The sequence below is a fragment of the Eschrichtius robustus genome, chromosome 11 (assembly GCF_028021215.1).
Source record: "Eschrichtius robustus isolate mEscRob2 chromosome 11, mEscRob2.pri, whole genome shotgun sequence".
Taxonomy (NCBI): Eukaryota; Metazoa; Chordata; class Mammalia; order Artiodactyla; family Eschrichtiidae; genus Eschrichtius; species Eschrichtius robustus.
In genome coordinates, this window is record NC_090834.1 from 1,732,148 (window position 1) to 1,757,776 (window position 25,629).

Below are 25,629 nucleotides of genomic sequence, written 5' to 3' on the forward strand. Positions count from 1 at the left end.
CAGCTGGTGGCCCTGTAGCTAGAATTGGAACAATGCTCAGGTGGAAAATAATAATAAATAATGATAAAACAGCAGCAACAACCATGGCAACAATTAGTAATAATAATATTGTCGTTATGATAGGAAGAAGAACTAATATTTACTGACAACCTTGACCTTGGCATCCTCTCCTGCCTCCCATTTCTCTTCTGCTAGGTCAGAAATTCGAATGAATGGAAACAGGAAGAACATTCTAACAGCAAGAGCTGCCTGTCGATATCGCAAGGCCATCTGTGATGTCGTGATACTCGTGTGCATGGAAGTGCCCCCAAAAAACCTGGGGACCACGAGCCAGGGGTCGCACACAGGATTGTAGCGTTAGCTACAGGTTAGCACAAACGATGCCTGAGATCCCTCCCTAGTCCAAAATTCTAGGACACAGGGATCAGGGATTTCCCAAGAAACCTGAAGCTGCCCTGTCGTGCCTGTGAGGTCCTGAGTGCGGGTGGGTGATGCCCCGCCAAGGTCCCATGCTTTTGGCGTGGGGGTCAGGTGAAGTGTCACAGCTGCACGTCCACATTCGTGGTTCCCCGTGCGTTCTGCCGAGCAGGGCTGCTCTTCTGCCTGGCAGATAAGACCGTCTCTTTGTTTCTCGTCTACTCAGGGAAGGCAGACTGGTGGGGACGTGATGTTCTGAGGTCAGAGGTGCTGAAGTGAAAAGCTATGTTGGGGGACAGCTCCTGATTTAAAGCAAATCTAGCACAAAATAAGGCAAAGACTCAAAAATCGAACGCAGTTACGTGATTGCCGGTGATTGGATCCACGCAGCAGCTCGCCAGTCTCCCGAAGCTCCCCTTGCTCCCCAATCCCAGCTGGCCGGGTCTTCTCCGGAAGGTGGGCTGTCTTTAAGTTTAGAACCATACAAGTGCAACAGCCCAAGCGAGAGCCAGTGTGAAAAGCCGTTTTAAAGGTGGATTTGCACATTGAAGGAGCACCTCTAAAGAAACAAATGACCAAATCCTTAACTTGGTGCCCCCTCTATGACAAATATAAGAATAACAGTCAGGGTTTCCTTTGAGCCACCATCTTCCATTCACTCACACTGTGGTCTAGACTCAAAATCTTTTCCTCCAGCTCTGAGTGGAAATCACTGATTAGGCAAACTGCTGATGTACAAGCAAAATGAGCCTGTTTACCATGTGGGAGCTTGCTAATTGCAAAGAAACGTGAGTTCCAGGCTCACTCCTTTGTCTGGGAAAAGCTGTCTTCGCCGTGACAGAGGAGGGTGTGCAGGCATGGGGAGCCCAGGCCTGGAATCGGGATGATAATTGGCCTAGTTTTTGTGCTTGGCTTTTCTCTTACTGGGTTTTCTTCCTGAGACAATTCATCAAGAAGCATCCTCGGCCGTCTGCTGTGCAGTGCTGCACGGTCCAGTTAAAGACCAAGGCTGGTAGGAAGACCCTCCTGCAGAAAAGTGTCATACCCGTTCACTTAGTAAAGGTTTATTGAGCACCTACTTTTTGCCAGGCTTTGTGCTTGGTGCTGAGGATAGAGACAGACTGATCCTCCATCAAACAGAAAAGAGCAAGTGTCCTGTACTTACCTAGGCCAACCACACTGCAGTAAGATGACAGTAAGGAAGGATATGATTCTGAGGGGGTGCCGAGGAGGCAGGAATACTTATGCTGGGAAACTGGGGATGTACCCAGAGAAGGTGACTTGTGAGCTGGGTGTAGAGATGAGCTTGGGAATTGGATGTGCAGAGGAGGGCACTTTGGAAAGGAGAAACAGCACGGGCTGAAGCAGAAAGAGATGCGAATGGAAAGGCCTGTGTTCCCACAATGGGCATGGATCTATGAGCTGTTACCTCTGAAACAGGATTTGCAGATCATCTGGTTCAGTGACTTAGTTTTCAGGTGAGGCCCTCGAAGGCAGGAGAGTGGAAGTAACTTCTCCAGAGTCTGAAGCTCTGACCTCTTCCGCCCCTTTGCACCAGCCCCCTGTGTGTATTTGTATCTGCTGTTCTTGGGGCATATTTATGCTCTGGAGTTACTTGCATCTCATATCCCTGTGCCTGGCGCTGGCTTTCTTCCCCTCGCCAAGTCTGCAAATAGCATCCTCTTGGCTCTTCCGCCTTAAATGCATCCATCCATCCACCAGTCAATCAGCCTATCTATCAAACGCATATATACAGACTACCATGTCTGGCCCTTTCTACGCTGTTTCTTTCTTTTGCTCTCGAGAGCTCCCCATCTCTTGGTGTCGCTCATCTTTAAAATGAACTTGTTCTTGATTGATTTAAGATATGAAGATCTCAGAATCTCTTCTTTAGTGGTTTCAACATGCCTAGAAGCATAGGTATTTCAGAGCTGAAAAGACACCAGGATGTAACTTGGCGTGCTGTATGTGTCTCTTAGTTTCTACACTTCCAAGAAAACTATTTTTAGAACCCCCTGCCCAGCACCACTGGTTTGTGCTAATTAAAATGAGTACGATGAGGTTCATTTCTGACAGGCCCTGCCTCTTGCAGAGGACAGTCACCTGTGCCCTATTTCGGAGTCTGGGCGGCTTATCAACGTCTCCTGCTTCTCCTCCCCGCAGGCCCCCGGCACCCTCAGCCTCACTCTCGTTCAGCCTCACCGCCCGATGACAAGGTTTTCTAGCTGCAGACCTGGTCTCTCTTCTCTGCAGACCCTCAGTGACTGGGGTGGGTGTCAGAGCAAATGACTAAGTTCAGGAGTGGTCGGAAAAACAGTCTGTGGAACAAAATGCACACTTGGCCAGAGGGTGGGGCGGTTAGAAAGGCGCATATCTTGACAGAGAGAGAGAAGTGTTGGAATTAATTCATAAACGTGTTGGATGGAAATTAGCAGATGAAGATTTGCAAGGGGAGAAGAGACAGAGGGGGAGAGAAATGGGAAGAGACAGACAGATGGAGAGGGGGAGGGAGAGGGTGGAAAATAGAGCAGAAGATGCAGCTTTATTTCGCAGCCTTGCTTTACCCTCCGTTGAAGCAGCCTGTGCTTTTGCAGGGATCCTGCTTCGCCTGTGGTTTTTGCTCCCCTTTTTAACCTCTGCCATCCTCAACCCCGGATCCTGGCCTCACCCCAGCTTCCTGCTTCCACAACAGTTGTGCTTTTCACACACATGGGATTCCTGGCTTTTGATGAGGGGACTCTCTCTCTCTGCAGAGAGCACCAAACTTCTGATGTCCCCATGCTAAGAGGAAAGGACTGGGCCTTTAGGGGGAGATGTTCACTCCTGATGCTCTGATCTTGTTCAAGTCACCCTCTTTGAACCTCGGTTTTCCACCTGTAAAATTAGGATTCCTGGGCAGGCTAAATGCAATTATGTGTATAAGTCATTTACCTTAGAATCGGGTGTGCTGTATGCATTCAGTTATTATTATTGTTATTATTATTATTCATAGCAGCAGTACAAGTAGCAGATTCTAAATTCTCTCTCTGGTGTCCTATACCTAGTAGCTCAGTCTTTCTAGTAGAGGTAAGAGGTCCAAGCACTGTGTTTAAGTTCAGCTTTAGGGCCAAGACAGACACACATTACCCTGTTTCCATTCCTTAATTGATGGTTGGAGTCTTGCCACGTGACACAGCGTCTGTTGGATGATGTTCCTTTCTGGAACAGACTACAGGCCATCACCCAATCCCATTTTGAGAGAACGCTTGAGATCACCACGTGTGAGACCAGACACGGGTTCATTTTCTTCCCTCTATAACAAGGGTTTGCCCTGAAGTATCTCCTCCCCGCAAGCCCCTTTCTGCCTCCCCAGATTCAAGGTACCATCTCTAAATCAGCATCTGCCTGTAGTCTTACTGTGGGGAGATCCTGAGTTTTTTCCAAAGTAGATCAAGAAAAACTGAAGTGTGTGTACACTTAGGATTCTTGCAAGGTTATTTCAGCCTCTCTGCATCCTGATTTCTTTCCCGTTCTCAATGACATCTAACCCCGGGTTTCTGTACCACCTGCTTTAGGACCTCTTCCCCCACCTATGAATGGGAACAACAAAACAAACTTTCCATAAAATCCACTCACACCAATGCACGCACTCTTCCCGAGTGTTTTACAATTTGAATTCTTTAAGCACGAGTTGGACTTTGTCTTTTGAGAAGGAAACATTAGGCATTAGCTTGCTTGTGATAAACTACATGGGGAGAGGGTAGAGAGGTTTTCCTCCCTTCCCTTTTCTAGGATGTTCCTGAAGGAAAGCAGTACCAGTTTAAACTCTTTTAGGAGGATTGCTGCAAAGGGAAATTGAGATGGGTGGTAGTTAATTTTATGTGTCAAAGTGGCGGGGCCACAGCACCCAGGTATTTGGGAAAAATTATTCTAGATGTTCCTGTGAAGGTATTTATAGATGAAATTAACATTTAAAATAGTAGACTCTGAGTGAAGCTGATTAACTTCCATCATATGGGTGGGCCTTATCCAAGCAGTTGAAGGTCTTAATGGAAAACCACTGACTTCCCGGAGGAAGAGGGAATTCTGCCAGCACACAGCCTTCAGATGTGAACTGCAGCATGAACTCTCCCCGGGTCTCCTGTCTGCAGGTCTGCCCCACAGACATGGCACACCACAACTGCAGAGGCCAGGTACTGGAAATAAATCTAGCTAGATAGATAGGTTAGGTAGGGAGATAGATAGGTAGGTAGATATTGGATTATATATCTTCTCCCTATATATCCTATCTAGCTTCTATCTTCATATATATATATATATATATCTGTCTGTCTGTCTCTCTGATCCTGCTGGCTCCATTGCTCTGGAGAATTCTAATATAAGATGCTTGGATGCATCTTTCTCTCTCCTGTAATGCTCCCTTCTTTCCTTTTCTTCTACTTTCTTGTTGCCATTTCCTTTCCCATCCTCTTTCCCAAGACTTCCTGATGCTTGGAGGAGGAAGTGTCAGGAGTGGATTCTATTTCCCCCCTTCCCAGTTCTCGGCCTGCATTTCCTGCCACCACGGGCAATGGAGAGCTCATGACCCAGAGTGTGTGTGGTTCTTTTTGTTCGTTTGTTTTGTTTTGTTCTGTTATGTTTCCCTGTCTTGATCTCTGTAATATTGAACCCATCCAGCAAGGTGACTGGGAGCTCAAGCAGCTGGGAGGAGATGAGAGTGAACTTCTGGGATTACATCAGAGAGAAAAACGGGTGTTCGGTTGAGAGGTGGCAGGGGGCGGGGGGGCATTAGTGGTGAGGAAAAGAGACTGGTCAGAGACAAATCCCAGATGTCAGTGTGGTGGTGGTGGTGATGCTTAGAGGCTAGCAGAATTTTAGAGACTGTCCAGGCCAACACACCTCAAACTGTTTTGGCCAAAACCCACAATAAAAAGACATGTTAAAATGTGACCAGAGCACAAGTGCTTGTGTGAGAGCTTGAGAACATGTATAAATAAACACATAAGAGCTGGATTCTGTGATGTGATAACATTTTATGAGAGGCTTCCTCTTTACATCACAATGATCATGTCCATCACAAGCTATGCTTCTGATTAGTATGGTTATATCTCATCAATTAGAATACTAATATCTAGAGCCCATACACAGTGTGTGTTAACCCAGCCACCTGCTCTCCCACCATGAGGAACTTCCTCCAGGATAAATACCGGTGTGGTCCAATGTCAGTGCTGTGTGGGCGCAGGGAGTCTGGACTGACACACATTGAACTACTTTATTTCTTCTCCACCTCAAGCTAAATTGCAACCAATGAAATATCATCCAATGTCCAAATGAAGACAGATTTCTTCAATTATCTAATATTTGGAATGTGCATCTTGAATAGCTCTAATATCTATGAAATTGGAGGCTATGAAATGGAGATACATAACTGGTTTTTATTATTAATTGAATAAATATTTATTGAGAATGTGCTATTTGCCCGGAACTGTTATGGTTGCTATTGATATAGCAGTGAACCGTGATGGGGACAGGAAAAGATGCAGCATTTTCTACTTTGAGTTCTTAGAAATGACTAGAAACACTCTTTCTTCTCCATGCACTGGTTTCTTAATCTAATAATAATGATACCTTTCTCACAGAGATGTTAAAAAGATGACATGAGGTGATACCTGTGAGGCGTGTGCCCTAGCATCTGGCACATAGTGGGATGATGATGGTGGTGATGATGGTAGTGATGATGATAATGATGACAGTGGCGGTGATGATGATGATGACGGTGATGGTGATGATGATGGTGATGATGGTGATCGTGGTGATGATGATGGTGATGATGATTATGGTGGTGATGATGGTGATCGTGGTGATGATGATGGTGATGATGATGGTGATGATGGTGGTGGTGATGATGGTGATGATGATTATGGTGGTGATGATGATGGTGGTGATGGTGATGATGATGATGGTGATAATGATGGTGATGATGATGGTGATGATGGTGATGATGGTGATGATGATGGTGGTGATGATGATGGTGATGATGGTGATGATGGTGATGATGATGGTGGTGATGATGATGGTGATGATGATTATGGTGGTGATGATGATGATGGTGATGACAGTGGTCACTGTAATTGTTTTTTAAATGTTGGTTGGTTGGTCTGTCCCTGAGTGGGTCCAGAGGTGGAACTTCTGACCTGAAACAATTCATTCGACATGTACTCGGTACTCATCAGCCACATGCAATATGCTGTGATTAGCACATGCAGGTCTCTGACAAGTCCACGAAACTCTTATCTTCAGACACCATATATTAGTATTGAGGGCTGTCAGGCTACAGATGAAATAAAATAAAACCCAATGCCAGCCTCCCTCATACCCACATCTCTGTGCAGTTAGAGCCTCACTTTCTCCCTTCTTATTCTGTCGCACTCAGCTGGAAAGCCTGGGCACCGTTTGCTCTCTGCATCATCCCTCAGCTCACCAACTGACTTCTGCTGCTGCCCCCGCAGTGAAACTTCTTCTGCCAAAGCCACCTTTGTCCCCACTGTGAAGACTGAACACATGGCAGACCATCCGTCACTGTCCTGAATTCCCCAGCATCAGACACCGTTAACCACTCTCTTCTTAATAGTCTAGGAGGTCACTGATCCCTGATTTCCCTTCTAATTTTCTGGCCACTGCACAGACTCCTACATGAGATCTCCCCACGCCCCTTCAGCATCTCTGTTGCCCAGACCTCACATCTAAGGCTTCATTCCCCTCCCTGAATCTTGTGCTAAACAACTGCCACAGGACCCAGGGCTTCAGCTCCACCGAAACAAAGATGATTACAAAATCCATAGCTCTAAACACTGTGTCCTTCTCAGACTCAAAACCTAAATATCCAAATGCCAACAGAAAGCTCTCCTTGGATGTTTCACTGGCCTTACCTTCCACATTTACCATTTATGCCCCTCCACTCAGTATCCACTCTCCTTACCATTGCTCTGCGATTGGTTATATCAATCATACACTCAGTAGCCAACATCAGAAACCCAGCCGCAGCCTAAATCACTCTCAGTCTTTAAAAATGCTCTTAAGAGTAACTTCCTTTGAGTAGCTTTCCAAGAACCCTCACCTGATTTAGATGGTCCAACTCTGAGATGTTGTAGCATCCTTGCATGTTCTTATTTTAAATCTTATCATATTGTATTACAATATCTGATTCATATGCCCTACTAAATTATAAACTCCTTGTGGGCAGGTGATATATCATGTTCTCTGTATCCCCCAGCCCAGCAAACTGCCTATATATTCAATGAGTCTTGGTCAGAAAAAAAAAAAAGAAAGATTGAACGAATTAGTCAACAAAATAAATGAGCAATATATTTTTTAAAGCTTGGCAAACGAGATAAGATTTCAAGTAATCAACATATAATATAAAATGCAAGTCCTAGATCCTCTGTAAGACCTAGGGAGCTCGGATTCACTTTAGCAGGAAGGGGAGAGAGGGCAGGTGAAGCATCAGAGCACACGTCCTGCGTGCTGAGCCCTCTGCTGGGGTCTCATATACAACTTGTTCAGTTCTTCAAAGAAAGAAACAGTACAGTGTTGCCTATCTAACCAATGAGTAAACTTGCGCTCAGAGAAGTCTGGTCCATTGCCCATGGTCCTGGGTGGCAAGTCCAGATTTAGAGCCAGGCAAGTTGGCTCCTAACGGGCATTCTCCCCTCCACACCCTGGTTCTCGAGTGGAATGATCCACTTACCGCCTGTCATCGTGGAAGCTGTAATGGGACTCGGCAGGGATAGACTGTAATAACTCCTACTGAGCATTTTAAAAACACATTTTATGGCTTGTAGGTTTCAATATAAAGGTTTTTTTTGTCATTTGATTTATAGAACTATATGTGGTGTGGCTATAAAGTAATGAGGCGGATTTTATTGTATGGTTTGTGGAAACTGGTCTCTTTGCAGGAGTCTCCAGGTTTTCTAGAAGGAGATGTTCGGTGCAGTTGATGTTGATGCCTTATGATGTTCCGCCATTGAGGAGTTTGGGGGCCAGGGAGGAAATGAGAATGGGAAGAAGCAGATTCTCGGCTGTCAGCTTAACTGACATTCTACGGACCGTGGAGAGTGGACATCAGTTCTCTCGTGCAGCAAATATTTTCTGGTATTTACTCCATGCCAGGCTCTAGTCCATGGCAGAGGAATCAGGGGTGATCAGAAGTGCCTGCTCTCAGTGACCCTGCAATACTAATGCGAGAGAGACAGTTACATGCAGGCACATGCTGGACACTTTGAAGGGCAGGGTGTAGGATAAGGAGGCTGATACTACAGCAACTGGATTGTACAGCCATGGGTAGATCACTCCTTCCGTCTTGGGGAATACCTCCTGTGTATCTTTTTACAAAGCGAATCTTGTGTGCCTTATGTTTTGTTTCGTTTCTATTGCGGTTTTGTTTGTTTTGGTCAATTTCAGTCATTTTGGCATAGAGAAGAGAAGAGGAATTTTATGTTCGTTGATAGCGGTCACTGTGCCAGGCATGGCAAGAGGAGTGAGCTGTCTTAATTTTCAGGGCGGTCTTGCCAAGATGCTCCTGTTAACCCTGTTTACAGATGAGAACGTACAGACTCAGAGAGGATAAGAAATGTGCCCCAGATCACAGAGTTACAAGAGGCAGGGCTGGGATGCCAAGCACGGATTTTAATTGCTGCCCACTATTGGTGCTTCTCACTGGCCCGAGAACATGGGGCCTGACAGAGAGGGTGTGATTTGGTCCATGATGGAAGGGGGGGCAGAGCAAGACTCCACTGACCTGAAGTCTGGCCTCAGGTCAGCAGTGGACTAGGAAAAACACTGAACATCTATTTGCCTCAAAAGTCCTCATCACAAGAAAAAACATGGTAACTGTGTAGGGACAGATGTTAACCAGACTTACTGTGGTGATCATTTTGCAATATATACAAATATCAAATCATTACGTTGTACACCTGAAACTAACATAGCTTTATATGTCAATTATACCTCAATTAAAAAAAAAACACACATATTTGGCTCGGTTATCAAGAGTGCAAAAAGACAAAGAGAAATGAAGTTCCTCATTCCTTTTTAGCACTGATCTTGTAGGCAGCTATTATACAGGGATTGCTTTGAGTTTTATTTTGAACAGAACTTGTGTCTCATCTGAAGTATTACATTCTGGTATGTGTTTCCATGTCTTGGAACTTCCTTGAGCCTAAAAACTGAAGGCTTTTGGTTCAGTTCATTTTGAATTCTTACCTCTCTGTTCACTAGCAAACATCTCTAGCTGGTAATACCTGCATGTCCTGAGGGCCCAAGACAGACAACATCCCCCAGCTAAACCACGATGCCTCCTCAATCGTCCCGCCCCACTGGGTCCTCCTGATTTAGGTCGGTTTCTGGAATATAAATATGCATCATGCACAGGCTTCTTATTTTATTTCTTTCTAATGCACACACAGAGCAGCTGGGTACAATCTTCTCTCAGATAAACACAAGCTGTAAGTTTTCCTTATTTATAAATAACACACAGTTTGAAATTGCTTTTACAACTGGATACAAATTTCATTAGATAAATTCAGATATCTCTGTTGGATCCAGAGTTCCCCATAGCCAACCTCATCTAGGCAGCCTCTCCATGGTACAAGGAAACCATATTAATAACCACTTGGATCCTTAGGTGATTCTAGTTCTAAAATTGGCTCTTTAAAATTAGAGAGAGACCTGTTCAGTTTCCCATATTACACACACACACACACACACACACACACACACACACAGAACCTCTGGACAACTTGGAAATTTGCCTGCCCTGCTCTGTACAGCTTATCTGCCTCCAGAGCCACTTCAGAGAAAAAAACCTATGATGGTGGGGGAATTAGGTCTCTTTCTATAGGTAATAAGAAAACATTTATTGGGTCTTTACGGAGGGCCCAGCAGGGTGCTGACAACTTGTATTTCATTTAACACTCACAAATACTGTACACATTCATTACAATCATTGCCTCTGTTTACAGATGGGGAAACTAAGGATGATCAAAGTTAAGGATATTGTATAAAATCACCCTGAAGTAGGTTTTAGAGGTGGGATTCAGGTGGACTCCAGTGTCCAAGTTCTGGTCTGACCCACTACCCAATAAAACAAGGGCTTTTGATTGAACTACATCATAGCTGGTAAGTTACAGCAGAAACAAGGACTTAAACCTGGGCCCCCTGGGTTCATTAAGGGTGAGTGAGTAGCATTTTTTAAAAACCATACCGATATAATTCACAGCCTCATCCCCAAACAATTTTAGAATCTACTGTCAAAAGCTAAGATACGGCCGAGCAGAGGAAGTATATTAAGAGACAAATTGAAAACGGTGGAATCACTAAACTTCAGAACAGCTTAGGTTCTACAGTTTATACTGATGGGGTTTATTTCTAATTTACAAACAAAGGCAGAGGGGCCTCTAGATCTGGAGGGAGGGTTCCATGGATAACGTCTCCCCGCCACACACACACAGAGCAGAAAGAGAAAGACGTTTATCACCGTTTTCGCTTTAACAGTGCACCGAGGTGAGCTGCTAGGGCTGTCCTCAGCGCTCTGCTGTGGCTTCAGCCTCCTTCCTCCTGCCGTGCCAGCCCATGGCTCCACTAGACCGTCTCCTACAGCACTTCACTCACTCCTTCAACCTCTGCCTCTCTAAACCTATTTCTTCTGGACTCATCCTCATCACAGGGGATTGTGCCACCCCAAACTCAGCCCCTTCTTTTTCTCAATCCCAACATCCTGACTCTCAGGAAGCCCTGACTACTGTACTTCCACAATACGCCCCTTACCTTTCCCCGTGTCTCCATCACCGTTGTCACCGACATCATTTCTTCCCTCTTCTGCTCCCAACACTCTCCCTGAATCCCACTCTGTGCCCTGGCAACCCCTTCTCTTCATGACAAAGTGATATTTTAAAGCTCATCAGATCAGGTAACCTCCCTGCTTTACGTTTTCTAAAACTACTACATTGCACTGGATCCAACTTGCATTTTCTATTACAAATCGCCCTAAATATCTAGATGTCTGTAGCTCTGAATCAGAGCTTTAGTTGGTACATAGGGCATTTACATCCTTTCATTTGTAACTTTTTACATGTCACAAGTTGTAATCACTGGAAAGTGGGGATTCTGCTATATAGTCATAATTTATGGTTACTAAGCGCTTCCACTGTGCCGAGTCCTTTGGCAATTATCTCATTAATTGTCACCCTGTATTAATCAAGTTTTGAGGTTTTCTATTCTGTATTTTAAGATGCTTTGACATCTTGGAGGCTTGCAAATTCTGGAGAGTCTGTCTCTCCCAGGGCTAGCTAATTTCTAGAGATAGCGAACACCTTGCCTTCAGCATGTCCTTCATATGCAAACCAACCCAGGAAGAGCCCACATCCCTAACCATTTCCTCTACCCAATGGTCACACACCAAGCCAATGTTTCCCCTGCCCTGAGTCACCCCAGGGCCAGGTACTGGACAACTAGAGACCACATCCAGAGTCCAGGCCTGCCACAGTTATTCAAAAAATCCAACCCTAAGTCTGCTCAAGCTTGCCCTCCCCACCTTGCCCATTCCTTCTCCTGGAAACCACCATCAAGTCTCTGGACCTTGCTTTCTCCTTGTCCTTTCTGCTTCCTCTCTCACCCTGGTGCTTCCCCATGTGGCCCTGCATAGTGTGGTGTGCCCCTCCTGTGGGGAACGCCAAGGAATAAACTCTTCTTTCAAGACAGTTTTTTCCATGTCTGCCATCTTACCAGACCTTACAACATAATCTTGGGGACGTTTCACAAAACCCCAAAACACTATGAAATAGATGAGACAGGTATTATTAGATACCAGTCACACAGCTGAAGGATCAAGGAGTCAGTATCTGAATGGACAATCCAACTGCAGAACCAATACGCTTAGTGCTCTAATCCGTCCTCATTTAATTTGTCTTCATATGTGTCACCAAATATCCAAAAGAGGTTTAACCGGGGGTTTCCCTATCATAGTACTCAGTCAAGAATTTCATAGAGATCTCCTGATATAAACTACTTGCTCATTGTTCATTGCAAAGCTCACCCCCTTTTACCTTTCCCATTTCAGTCTGGTTTGGCCTTCCAGTCTCTAAACGGATATGCTGGTCCCTAGCCATGCCTTACAGATGAATGAAATCTCCCCCACCAAACTGTAGACAGGCATAGATTCACACAAAAATCAGACCTCTGTAGTTATTTCTCTGATTCCCTAGCCCTTAAGTTCAGCCCATGTATTCACCCACAAATATTGAACCAGGAAGCCGACTTAACAGAAGAGAAAGATGACAGCCCCATTCTCTAGGACTCCGGATACCTAGAGCTAGGGGGAGTCAGCCCTGCAAAAATAAAAAGTTTATCCTTTTCCCAAGGGCAGGATTTGTTACATGTTATTAAGAATATATAATGCCTCACTTCATCCTATCTCTGCCTCTCTTCTTTTCTTGCCCTGCCTGTTCTCCTCCCACCCGGAATCTCATGTTCTTTCCTGCTTTCTTTTCCTCTCCAGTAGCTCTTTCCATCTCAAGTAATCCTTCATGGGCTGATTCAGCCTCTGGCAACAGCCCATCTGCACCTCCTGAGAAGCACTAGACCCAGCAGGTACGTGAGTCGGCCGTGTCATCTGCGTGCCCGGCAACCAAGCAGCAGGAGCTGCGTGACTTGTACGGCACGGCAGCCTGACCCATCCCCACGGCTCCCACCCTTGGTGTTCAAGAGACAAACTCTGTCATTGAAGAAAATCATAAGCCCAGCCCCAGTTCTCAGCTTTGCACAGATTAAAGCACTAAAAAAGTCTTTCCAGGCTGTTGATAGTGGACAAGAGCATCTCGGAGTTTAGAGGATTATGTACAATGTGTATACAGAAAACCCAGGTACACTCAGGTCTTGAGGAAAGATGTGTGTCATTAAAACTGGTGCGTGATCCCCAAATAAGTTGTTTGGCTGCTCTCTGAGGCCTTGCCTCTCCTCCCAGCATCATTACCCCTCTCAGCCAGAAGCTCCCTGGAGAGTGTGCTGCTCATGTCTGCATTATTAATGTCTGTATTCTGGGAAGGAGATGCCATGTACTTTCACTCTATTAAAAGTTATAAAACATAGGTGGCATAACTAGTGACAAGTATTCTTTCTTCCTGAGGTACGATGCTCTAATTAAAAACTTAAGACCTAAGATGTATGTGGTTCTTTTTTTACAGGGGCAGGGGATGGGCGGTATTTATTTATATTATAGTATTTATCATAGTATGGTATATAGTGGTACAGTATTTATTTGTGCCCAGCTTTGAAAACTGAGAACAGGTAGCACACTTTTGTGCCCTTCAGCAACGAACACAATTAATGGTGTAAGTTTAAAGCTTATTTTGAATTACACTTCATTGCAACAGTTGTTCAGAGCCCAGGCTAATTTTACAAAAGGATTTGAGAACGAATGCAGTAAAGCAAATGCACGTAGCAACTATTAAATTTTGATACAAGGGCGGAAGCCACATAATAAGGGGTGGGTTTTGTCGGGGGGAGCAGAAAGCAAGCCTCTTGACAGTCCCAAGGAAAGCCTGAGCTTCTCAGTTCTTAACCAGAAGAAATGCCTCCATACTCCAGACTGACAGGCTGGGCTCTAAGAATGCCTTATCCCCAGGTCCCCTCCGGATACGGTGACGGTGCCACTTTATGTTGTGATCATAAAGCCACAGATGGATTTTATAAGAATCAGTCTTACTACTTTTTAGGATCTCGACGTGTTTTTCCCAGTTTTTGCATTTTTACAATAAGATACTTGGGTAATAAGCGTGGAGTAGGGCAGGGACGATTTTGCTCGTGGCGCAGGAGGAAGAAATTATGATTTGCCAGCTGGAGAGCGGGAGCGCGCAACTCAAGGGCCAGGAGTATTTCCAAGGTGGGTCACCGGAGGAGAAAGCGCTCCACCTTCTCGCCAAGGCCCCGAGAGCTCTGCCTGGGATGGGGCCGTAGCTCGGCCACGTGGAGAGGGGGCTGCCGAGCGGTGGACGCGCACACGGGGTCAGAATCCCGGCGTGGGAAACCTAGTTGAGCTCTCCAGGGCGGGGTCTGGCAACTTCTGCCTTGGCATCCGGCATCCGGGGAAGGAAGGTGCGAGTCAGTTTGCAATTTGCTGCGGGGCCCCGAGCTCGCTCTCGTGCCCTCCCCTCCCGCCCGCACGCAGGGAAGCCGCCGAGAGGGGCGCAGCGCTCCGGGGCAGGCGCGGTGTCGGGGGAGAGAGGAGCGGCGGAGGTGGCGGCCCGACCCGCGCGGCTCCCGGCGCGAGTGGGCGGCGCGGCGCGGGTTACGGTGCGCGCCCAGCGCCCGCCGCGTGGCGCGCGGTCCGCCCGCTCGCTCGGCGCCGGCCTCGCGGAGAGCGGCGGTCAGCGATGGAGCTGCTGCCATGACAACCCCGGCGGTCTGGGCCCGCGCGCGTCGGGGCTGCTCCCGGGAGGCCGGCGGCGCGGAGGCCGGGGGCGGCCGCTGAGCGTGGCGTCCGCGCGTCCCCGCGCCCCGCGCCGCGTCCCCGGAGAGGCGGGCGCGGCGTCCGCCAGCTCCCCGTGGGCCCCGAGCCTGCGCCGCCGGCGCTCCGCGGGCCGGGCTGGCCGCCAGTCGCCGCGCGGGCTGCGGCGAGGACGCCAGGCACCCACCGCACAGGAGGATCCTCGGGCTCGGCGGCGGCGGCGGCGGCGGCGGGTCCCCGCGGTGGAACTTTTTACCGCCTTTGCGTTCCAGATTGGAGACTCGGGCTGGTTTCTAAATACAACCGTACATATGTGTGATCTAATAAAACATTCTCTCCTCTCCTTGAAGCGGCAGCTTTTTATGACATCTCCTTTATGTCAGAGACACTTGCCTGGCTTCTTTGGGTTATAAACTTTTGATGCCAGACCTCGGCAGGACGTGCCCAACTGAATGTTAAAGTAGCATCTCGGAGAGAGGCAGAGAAAGAGCAATCCGTGACCTTCATCCCTGCACCTTCCTCCTTCCTCTCCCTTCCCGGCCGCCTCCCTCCTCCCCAGGGGAGCGTCGAGAAAGCTCTTTTTGGATGCAGGAGGGGGCATCTGGTTCTGCCAGGCTGGAAAGCCGAGGCAGGATTTGAGGAAGAATCATTAGAGTCGGGAGAGCCTGGACTCCGTCCGCTTCTGCTTCCCCCTCTCTGCTGCTGGCTGGTTCCAGCCCCTTCCTCCCTCCCCACGCGGCTGCCTGAGACCCGCCGGTGTGCGGGGCGGGGGACGAGGACCGAGCGGCTGCCGGAGTTCTGGGAAGTTGTGGCCGTCGAGGATGGGGGTCTGTGGGTACCTGTTCCTGCCCTGGAAGTGCCTCGTGGTCGTGTCTCTCAGGCTGCTGTTCCTTGTACCCACAGGAGTGCCCGTGCGCAGCGGAGATGCCACCTTCCCCAAAGCGATGGACAACGTGACGGTCCGGCAGGGGGAGAGCGCCACCCTCAGGTAGGGAGCTGTACTTCGGCGGGGGCCTGAGCCCCTCGGATGTGACTCCGTGGGAAGGGGCGAGCGAGAGAGAACCGGAGACTTGCGTGGGGGATTGGAGCGTGGGAGAGGGCCTTTTGCAGGCCCAAGAGGTGCCCACTTGGCGTTCTGTGGCAGCTAGCACCCATTCTCCTGGACAGCTTTGTCATTTGCTGTGGCTTTTCTGGTTCCGGATCTTAGGAGTGAGCCCTGAGTCCATGCTTGGGGCTCCATGTATCTGCGAGGCCATGACGTGGCTAGACTCACTTTTGCCTTGGCCCCGGGATGAGAGCCCTGGCATTGAAATATACTGGGGGTTTAGCCCGAGATCACTGGTACTCTGGCGGCCCGTCTTACAGCCCGGGAGGTATGTGATGAGGCAGGGTAGTCCGCCCAACGGGCTGGCTGGTCTCTGTCAGAGCGATACCTGAAATTTCAGGCTCTGGAATTGCTGTTGCTGGGCCGCGTGGCCCTTTATGAGTTTGCTTAAGAGGCAGCCATCCTTGCCAGCCCCGTGTGGTGCTCTGGGGGCCCCTATTATAGATTATGAGGGCAGTTTTATCTTTGCAGGCTCAGGCCAGGGAGAGGAAACATGTAGCTTTTATGCAACAACACTCCTGTGTGAAAAGCACAATAGGAAAGCTTTTTGTTTTACCTTAATGAGTTACAGAGCATCACTTACGTGCTCCAGGCAGAGGGGTGGAGCTTCTTGGAATATGAACCTCTGGGGACCAGGCCTGCTGCAGCAGAGACTTTAATAAAAATGCAGCCACGACTTTCCACCACCTCAGCAGATATCATCTTTTATCCCTTTAATGAGGCAGCTCTGGTCCTCGGAGACCGATTCAGGGACATCCCAGCTTAACTCTGCTCACAGTGTACACAGGGTGAATGCATTTGCCCTGTCTGTGACTTTGATGGTTACGGTGGAAATAAAACATCGTGCCCCAGATTCTGCAACCAAGAAGCCTGGCTTCTCCAAGGAATGCATGAGGGTGGGGCTGCCTTCCTGTTCTTCCCTTGACTTCCTTGGTTGAACCCTCTCCATCTGGACAAGCCTCTCCCCGGGGAAGGAAAGAAAGGCCTCCCGCTCTTCCTACCTAAGCCCAGGCATTAGGGTTAATTCTTGCCACTTTGGATGGTCCTCAGTTGAGTCTTCTTTTGAGCTCGAGGACAAGTCCTAGAACTCTGTCTGCTGGTGCATGGGGGCCCCAGGAGGAGAGAGAAAAAAGAGGATGGAGACAGACCTCCTCTCTAGACAGCAGGAGGGAAACCCTCTGGGCATGTGGGCACCCCTCAGCCGGTCCCAGACTAGAGGGAGTGTAACATGCCTACTTCCTTGCCTTAGAGAAATCCTGGGGGTCCATGCCCTGAGAGGCACGTGTGCAGCGGGCCAGTCTGCTCAAAGAGAGGAGTAGCAGCGGGGCTACAGTGCGTGTTAACTAAGGAAATGTGGGGAAATGGTGGTAGGTGTGAAGGGATTTTGATGCTGCCACGCACCTCTCTTCATCCTCCAAACTATTACCAGGGACAGAGAGTCCCAGCATTGAATGAGGCCTCAGTGCGGAACTTTCCAGAATCCTCTGTCCTCTTCTTGCCTCTGAAAGTTAAACCAGAAACTTAAAAACTGGAGCTTTCTGCTGTTGGGATGCAATAAGATAGTTCCACCAGCAGAGGGCCAGCTTTGATCTGCCTTTTTTTTATTAGCTGCTGGCCTGTTTTCATGATCTTCAGTTCTAATGTTTAGCAGCTGGGCTTCATGATGGGCATGGGAATAAAAAAGGGAAAGCTGAATAGTTGCTTTTTTGTGCTTTGTGGAGAAAAAAAGAAAAAAGCCTTACGTATTTGAGTATAACTGTTATCTGTTACCTGATGGCATGCTTTATTTCTTAAAAAGTAAGCACGTCTTATGTTAATTTTGCCTCTCAACTTCTGTATAATTTGCCCTGAAATAGAGAAATTCAGTGCATTGTTCCCATTTTAATCCTTCCTTATCCTCTTTCTGTTACCTCTCATGTTCTTCTCTTTTATTACGTCTTCCTTTGTTTTTATCGGATATCTCCATTTTATATATTTTTGCACGCTGTTCATTCTCATCTTTCTGTCTTTGCTTTCATCACTTAATGCTTACTATTTCCTGATTTTTAAGGTTCTGGTTTCACTACTATCACAGTGTTTCTTAAAATAACATAAATAGCTCCTGCAGATCTCTGGGGGTCTCCATCTCTCCGCTTCTGTTTTCCGTGCTCCTTTGGTTTCTTGGCTCCACAGCTGTGTGCCCGTCTCAATGAAAATCTTGTTTGTCAGGACTCAGAGGGGGCGTCCGCTGCTTCCCGTCTCTGGAAGTCCATGACCTCAACCCCAAATAGATGTATCATTTTGGGTTGTTTTTTTGCTTCTAAAAATTGTAATTCTTAACGGCGGCCACTCTTTAGTCTCCTGAAAGGTATACCTTTGGGCATTCAGTGTTTGGGAATTTAGTGTTCCGAATGCACCAAATGCTCAGAAGGCGATGAAAAAACTGAATGATCCCCAGGCTCATCAGCCACAGAAGGTCTTTTCAAATGTGGCTGCCCTGGATCCAGGTATCCCAAGCCTGTTTCTAAATCTTGAATGAAGTCACATAGGAGGCCAGAGACCGACTAGGAGAGGCAAAAGAATCGAGAAAGCTGGATCCTCCTTTGAAATTCACAGTGAGACGTTGCCCGGCTTAGAGAAGGATGATCTCCTTCCTTGGAGGCATGATTTGTGGTGCTAGGTCTTTGATTGCATTGAGGGATGCTAGGAAGTGAGGTGCCAGAGACAACACTGAAGTTTTGAATGTGGATGAAACTCATTTTATGTAAATGAGGCAATATTATCTTCCTCATAACTACTTCACAGGGCTACTTGAAAAGTAAAAATAATTACGTGACTGGAATTATTTGCCTTCTTGGAAGAGAGATGATATGGAAAATGAAGGTGATATTCACAGTGTCTGAATTATAGCTCCTATGAATCGGATTTGAATTCATTATTATAAATGGACCCTCTTGGCCAGAATCATTTCATGACAATTATCTGCTGTTGGGTTAAAAATGTTCTGTGCCTTTCCATTAGATTAGATATGACAAGTATCTAGAAGTCCTGTGTCTGAATCATTGCCCACGTCAGGAAAGGAGCCCAGAATGTTCAGTGTGGTCAGCTGGTGTCTATTAGGCTATTTCAGTTACATGACGATCACCAGATGTGTTTTCTTCCTGGACCTCAATCTTCTCTAAATGGGCTTTGGTTCCTCAGTGGGACCACATCATGCGTGTCCACGAGCATTCTGAGGGGGGTGCAGTAGGGTGGAGGTGAGAGTTGTTGCTCTAATTGTTCCACTAAATGGGAAAAGTTTCCACCAGCAACCTGGGTGGGGTTTTTTTTTTCTTTTAATTTTTTTTAGTATGGCAGGATAATCAGTTTTGCCGATCCAGGTTTGCTGATCTGGGATTATGCTTAGGAACTCTCTTCTAAAATACCCTTGCATTTTCATTTGGAATTCTGAGCTAATCCCTTTGGAACCAAGTATTTGAGGGTTAACTACTGCCAAGGAAGAAGCTGAGTAGCAGGATGTTGCCAAAGCCCCTGGGGCGGTCGGGCTCCCAGGGACGGTGTCCTGTCATGTGCCTGCGTGTTTTCCTGTCTTTTGCACTTACCCGTCGGCAGCTTTCCTTTTTGTGTAAATTAGAAAATTCAGACTAGCTGCCAGGTTATTCCAAACAAGGCCACAGCATGCGCATTTCAGCATTTAAGTTGCCTAACCTGAATATGGACTTGCATTAGTGCAAAGGCTTCGCTCTTGGCCTGGGAAGATGGAGACACGGACACCGAACCAAGTGCAAGTCCTTGCAGGGCCCCTCCAGCTGCACTGCTAACCCAGGCTGCCCTGGAGTTACCTGAGATGCTTTTTAGACGTTCCACAGTCAGGATCCCAGACCAATGAAAGCAAAATGTCTGGAGTTGGGCATAGGTGTGGGCATATTGAAGATCTCTTCCACTATTTCTCATGCTAAGAACCACTGCCCCAGAGCCCTTTCCTGACCCAGAGCATCTGAGCAAGGCTGGTCTCCAGTGGCCCTGCCCACACTTACGTGTCCCCTACATGTGTGCGTGGACCTTACCACTCACGGCTGCCGTAGTGCCCGAGAAAGAACACGGGGCTCAGGGGCCTGGACACTCACCTGGGTTTGATTCTTACTCCATCCCTCACTGGCTACATGATGTTGAGCACTTCACTTCCTTAGTGTACACTTGGAAACAGTATCTGCTCCGTCTGTGGCATCTGGGAGATGGAGTGGATGGCATTATTCTGCTGGCTGTAAAGCAAAACACACGTGCAGGTTGTTACAGGAGCTAAAGAGAACCCCAGTGACGACCTGTAATACTCTCCATTCTTTCCAGTTTCCTTTCTCATCCCCACTCGCCCCGCCCCCGTACGGACCTTTAGAATTCTTGGTCCTTTCCCAGTTCCATTCAGCATCCCGCTTCCTGCGCTGGTCAGGATTCACCCTCATCTGAGGCCCAGTAACCCCTGCTGTAGATCTTTGTTCTGACGGGTGCACACTGTGGGCCTGTGACCTACGAGTGGGCGTGGCTGGGCTGTGAGAGTCGGGGGTCAGCGGCCACGTCCTAGGCATTGGGTACAGACATCGTCATGCCTACTGAGGATTCAATAATAAGTCTTGGCTGAATGCTCTAATCCATCAAAAAGGGGCTCAGTCTCTTATAATGGAGTTACCTCTGCAGTGATGAAGTGCTTACAGCTACAGGGTTTCATTTTCTTCAAAATATGGTGCCGGGCATTCAGGCAGGTGGTCGGTTAGAGCCCTTGGAGGCCTGAGGGCCTTGAATTCTGCGGAAATCACTTGTCACGGGGAACAGTTGGGTCCGCCAGCGGTCCGCATCTGATCTGAAACCATGCAGAAGGTTTCACCATCCCTGAGGGCAAGGCAGGAGTGGCGCGGCAGAGCCAAAAGAGGCTTCTTAGCAGCAGCAGAGTAATGGACTTGGAAGGGAGGGCATTCCTGCGGAGACCTGCCTTCTGTAGACGAGAGGAGACACAGAGCAAGGACGGAGTGGGGCAGACCGGGAGGTGGGCGTGTCCCGCATTGGGAACAGCGGGGGTCAGCAGGCCTGACTGGCTGGGCTGACACTGTCAAGTCAATGATTGGTAGGCATGTGTTTGCCTCCCCAGCACACGGGCCACACGCCACGTGCCAGAGCCAGGGATGGGAGGAGGAGTTTTAAAGCAGTCAGGATACATGCTCAGTGACTTTCTGCATTGCTCTAGACCAGCGGTCCCCAAACTTTTTGGCACCAGGGACCAGTTTCGTGGAAGACAACTATTCCACAGACTGGGGTGGGGGGGATGGTTTCGGGATGATTCCAGCGCATTACGTGTATCGTGCGCTTTATTTCTATCATTATTACATTGTAATATATAATGAGATAATGATACAACTCGCCATACATACTGCTGACAGGAGGCAGAGCTCAGGCAGTAATGCAAGCGATGGGGAGCGGCTGTAGATACAGATGAAGCTTCCCTCGCTCGCCCGCCACTCACCTCCTGCCATGCGGCCCGGTTCCTAACGGGCCATGGACCCCGGTACCTGTCTGTGGTCTGGGGGTTGGGGACCCCTGCTCTAGACAGCTTAACAGCTCTTATGTAAGCCCTCTTGTTCATTTTTTGGCCTTTAAGCAAATTTGGCCCTTGGGTTGAGTTTAGTCCTGTCATTCTAAAAAGGGGCCGTGCCCTTGGTCTTCCTACTGTGCTCACCGTACAGCTGCCTCTGGCAGCGTGTGTGTGTGTGGGATTGGAATGAGCAGGGCTGAGCAGCATGTGTCCCAGACCTGATGGGTTCCAGCGGTGAGATGCAGCGGACAGGAGGGGCCACCTCGGTCCCACCTGACCTTCCCAAGGGAGGACTTTTAACGTTATTATTAATGGGAAGCGTCTTCACGGTCCTGAGGTGAGAAGAGGGAATTATGGAGTGACACGCTTAGGGCTGGCAGAAATGTGCGTTGTCTGATAAGTTAGGAACTAAGTGTTAACCTTTCTTGATTTTTTTTTTTTTTTTTTTCAATCTGCTCAAGACAGCCCCAGACTATTTCAGGTTCATTCATTTATTTATTATTTTCCCTGCAGGAAGATGCTTTTGCTGATGTTGGGTCCAGATGAGTTGGGGAGGAAGGTGGCATGGCTGTGGGGGGAGGCTGCCTGCTACGTCCTTCCCCACCCCCCAGCAATGATACCTTCCTGGAACTTCTGGTACCACCTGGTGCATCCTTTTTAAGGTGTGAAAACTGAAGTTGTGATGTTTCTGCAGCTCAGCACTTACCCTGCCTCCGTCTGTGTGCCATTTCCTTGGTAGAGAAGGTTAGAGAAAGGAGCTGTTTGAGCCTGGTGCCACTTTTCCTACAGGATCACACCACAGACCCTTCAGTAAAATCTGTGGGGTGGCGGGATTGGGGTGGAGGTTTAAACACAAACTCTATTATCCGTGATTGACTATGTGTCAGGTGCCAGGACAGTTACTTATTGTTTCATGTAATTTTCAGAATATTATGATCCTGTCAGGGAGGAAGACATTTTCTTCTACCTTTCTAGGGTCTTCTGGCTGGTCTAAGAATTAAATTTAAATGAGACAGATGAACAGGATAAAATCAAACAAAAGTTTAATAACGTATATATGGAAGAGACCCAGGAGAACTGAATAACTCAACAAAATGGCCAAAACCCTCACCCTAAATACCATCTTCAGCTGAAGAGAAAAGAGGGTGTTGGGGGTAGAGGTTTGGGACTTCTAAGTGGGGGAAGGCACTTCACGTGGAGATGGAAAAGCAAATGTTTGGTAAATAAATGTTTGCTGGGCCAGGCAGATATTGACACAGAATGGGCTCTGATTTCTGGGAGTTTCCCCACCACACCTGGCAGACATCTGTTGTGATGCTCTATTCCTGTAACAGGCCCTCTATCTATAGATTCTTCAGGCAGTTTGGCAGAATGGCAGTTTCTTCCTGACTCTTTTGGGCCTTGACTGTTTTCAACTTGACATAATCCACATGCCAGAAACATTGTGGGGTGGCGAATTTTGTTCCCGTTTGATCCCCAATTTATAGACTAGGAGAATGAGGTTTAGAAAGTTAAGATGCTTGCCTTTTGGTCACACGGTCATTATGTGTCAGAGTCTGCATTTGTTCTTAGAATGCCTGTTTTTCTTCTTCTGAGTTTTATAGTACCCCCTCCCAGATAGAGAGAACAGAGAAAGTTTCCATGAGCTGCAAGCAGAACAAACAAACGCCCCCTCTCTGTTCCTGGGACCTGTATTTGAGCAGAGGTCAGGAAATCCGCATTGGGTTGAGGGCTGTAGCTGTCTGCTGTCCTGCCCTGAGCAGTGATTCACTCCCCTCACCTGCACGCCAGCAAATGCTGCTCTGTCTCCTGGGGCCGGAAATCATGCACCTGCGAACCTCGAACAAGGTGAAGCCTCAGGAGGGTCCCGCCCACCGTGTGTGCTGTCGGAAGATCATAGTGCCCCTAGCTTTGACCCTGTCCTAAATGCTGCGCCCTCCGGGTGTGTACGTGACCTCTCACAGCACGTGCAGTATCTCCAAGGACCCTGCAGACAAGACAAAGCCAGCAGGTAAATGATGACAAGGACACCAGTGCCAGAACGTTTCTCCGAGAACTGTGAGGAATCGAGTGATCCGCGTGGAAGGATGGAAAGATGAGAAGCCGTATGTTTTTAAATCCTAAAATGCAAGTCGTTTCGTAATCCCCTCTCCCCATCTTTATGCTCATATTTTAGTTTAAACTGTCAAGCGTGTGGCAACAGCGGGCACAGACCCCCTTGCTCACCTTGCGGTTGACTCATACTCTACAGGAAGCTGCCTGACCCCTTGTGGCTTCCTCTTCCCTGGAGATGGTACATTTTGCTTAAATCAAAGATATGCTGAAGGACTTGACCTGGCTTCCGTAAGAGTGCTGATCAATACAATGTTTAAAACTTAGTTTTGAATGTTAAACATTTCCACTGGGTCTGAAGATTTATGGCATCTCGATTAATCAAGTTTCCATTGCATAATAGAAATACAGCATGTTTTAAGTGGTTGTTAAGTTTTCTGGCTAGCCTACAGAAGATAATTTAACTCATAATTACCCAAAATGCTATAGACCAGCAATGAAGAATGATAGAAAACAATGTTGTTGTAGAAGTAATTACGCAAAAGAGGGGAAAAAAACGAATACTATAATTTTCTGTTTATCGCGAATGCCGGTGCTAAAGAAAAGTAGGCATAATTACAGGAAGATAATATGGAAACATTTTCCCAAAGACATTTCTGAGTACTTTCAAAAGTTTTGGAGTTTGTATTATTGTTTCTGTTGTTGCCAAATTTAATTTTAAGATGCAGAGCTTCCCTTTTATTTGATTCAAGTGTTCATTTGCCTCCTCGCTAATGATTCGGGATAGTTTAATAAGTATTAATAAAGCAAGGAAGACATATCAAGGAAACGAAAGACAAAAATGGAAAGAAAAGAGGAGAGACTTTCCCAAGGCATCAGGAAGAGTTGAAGGAAGACAAAGGCTCTGCACAGGTGAGGACAAAGTAGCCTAAGGTGGCGTTCCTGACTCCAAGGTAGAGGAAGGAGAGGGGGAAGGAAGTGGCCGTGTCCCACCCGCCAGGCTCTGCTGTGCAAGTGTCTCCACCCCTGACTGTCTGGATCACGGGACCACACACGCACAGGCTTGCAGCGTCCATCCTAAGGCCAGGCACAAGCAGTTTAGGGCTCAGGTTCTCTCTTGCTGCTGGAACTGGGCTCTTTCTGACCCTTGGTTCCCACCTTCCCTGCAGCTGGAGACCCCCTTCTTGTCACTGAGCCCTGGTCCATGTCCTGCTCCTCTGTGTTGCCCCTACCCCAGGCCCTGGGTGATCAGGAGTCCCACCTTGTTCTGTAAGAGCCTCTCCTCCAAGAGCCCAGCTCCACGCTTTCCCCCACTCCTCTCGGCCTCCGGGTTCAGGGACTTCCCAGAGCTTACTCTTTGCCTGCCCACCAGAATGTCCCTTTAGGAGACCACCTTATGTGCAGGAGGCAGGTGAGGGCTCAGCCAAGTCACACTTGCTCTTCTGCTGGTAAACCATTTATTCTTCGTCATTAGGTATATGGGTTGCCCTATCAGATATCGTCCACCTTGACTGGGATTGGTTACAACTGATGCCATCACAGCGTAGGGATTCTTGCTTGCTGTTTGGAACTCACCGTGATGGATTAAAAAAAAAAGCCAGCATGTGTTTCACAAGGAAATGTGTCAGTCAGGTGTGTTATTGGAGAGGCCATGCTCACGTTCACATACGTGACCGTAAGGCACCTGTGTAGGAGGAGGGAATAATGGGGTTCATATTTGTGCTGTCCTGCGCTTTCTAGGCCATCCCTAAAAATACCCCTCTCCCTGCTGTTGTTTGTACTGCTTCCATGACTTTTGTTAAATGTATTAATACCCTCTCTCCATCTTTGTGTCCCAGCGTCCAGTACAACACCTAACACGTGGTGGGCGCTCCAAGTTTGTTGAAAAGATGGATGTGTGTCCTTTATCTCTATCTCTCTGTGTGTCCCCCTCTTTCTCTCTCACACACACAAACACACACATACACACGCACACACACCCCTGCTTTTTCTAATGAAGATAATCTCATTTTTAAG

At 47.7% G+C, this 25,629-nt stretch overlaps 1 protein-coding gene across 3 annotated transcripts in view; it reads left to right on the plus strand.

The window, feature by feature from the left end:
* The first annotated feature begins 15,717 nt into the window (after positions 1 to 15,717).
* The window catches only part of OPCML (opioid binding protein/cell adhesion molecule like), a 493,523-nt gene continuing 483,611 nt past the window's right edge, over positions 15,718 to 25,629 (plus strand). For all 3 annotated transcript variants that reach the window (XM_068554748.1, XM_068554749.1, XM_068554747.1), the window contains exon 1: positions 15,718 to 15,884. In XM_068554748.1, the coding sequence (XP_068410849.1) occupies positions 15,718 to 15,884 (167 nt within the window). The remainder of the gene's footprint in view (positions 15,885 to 25,629) is intronic.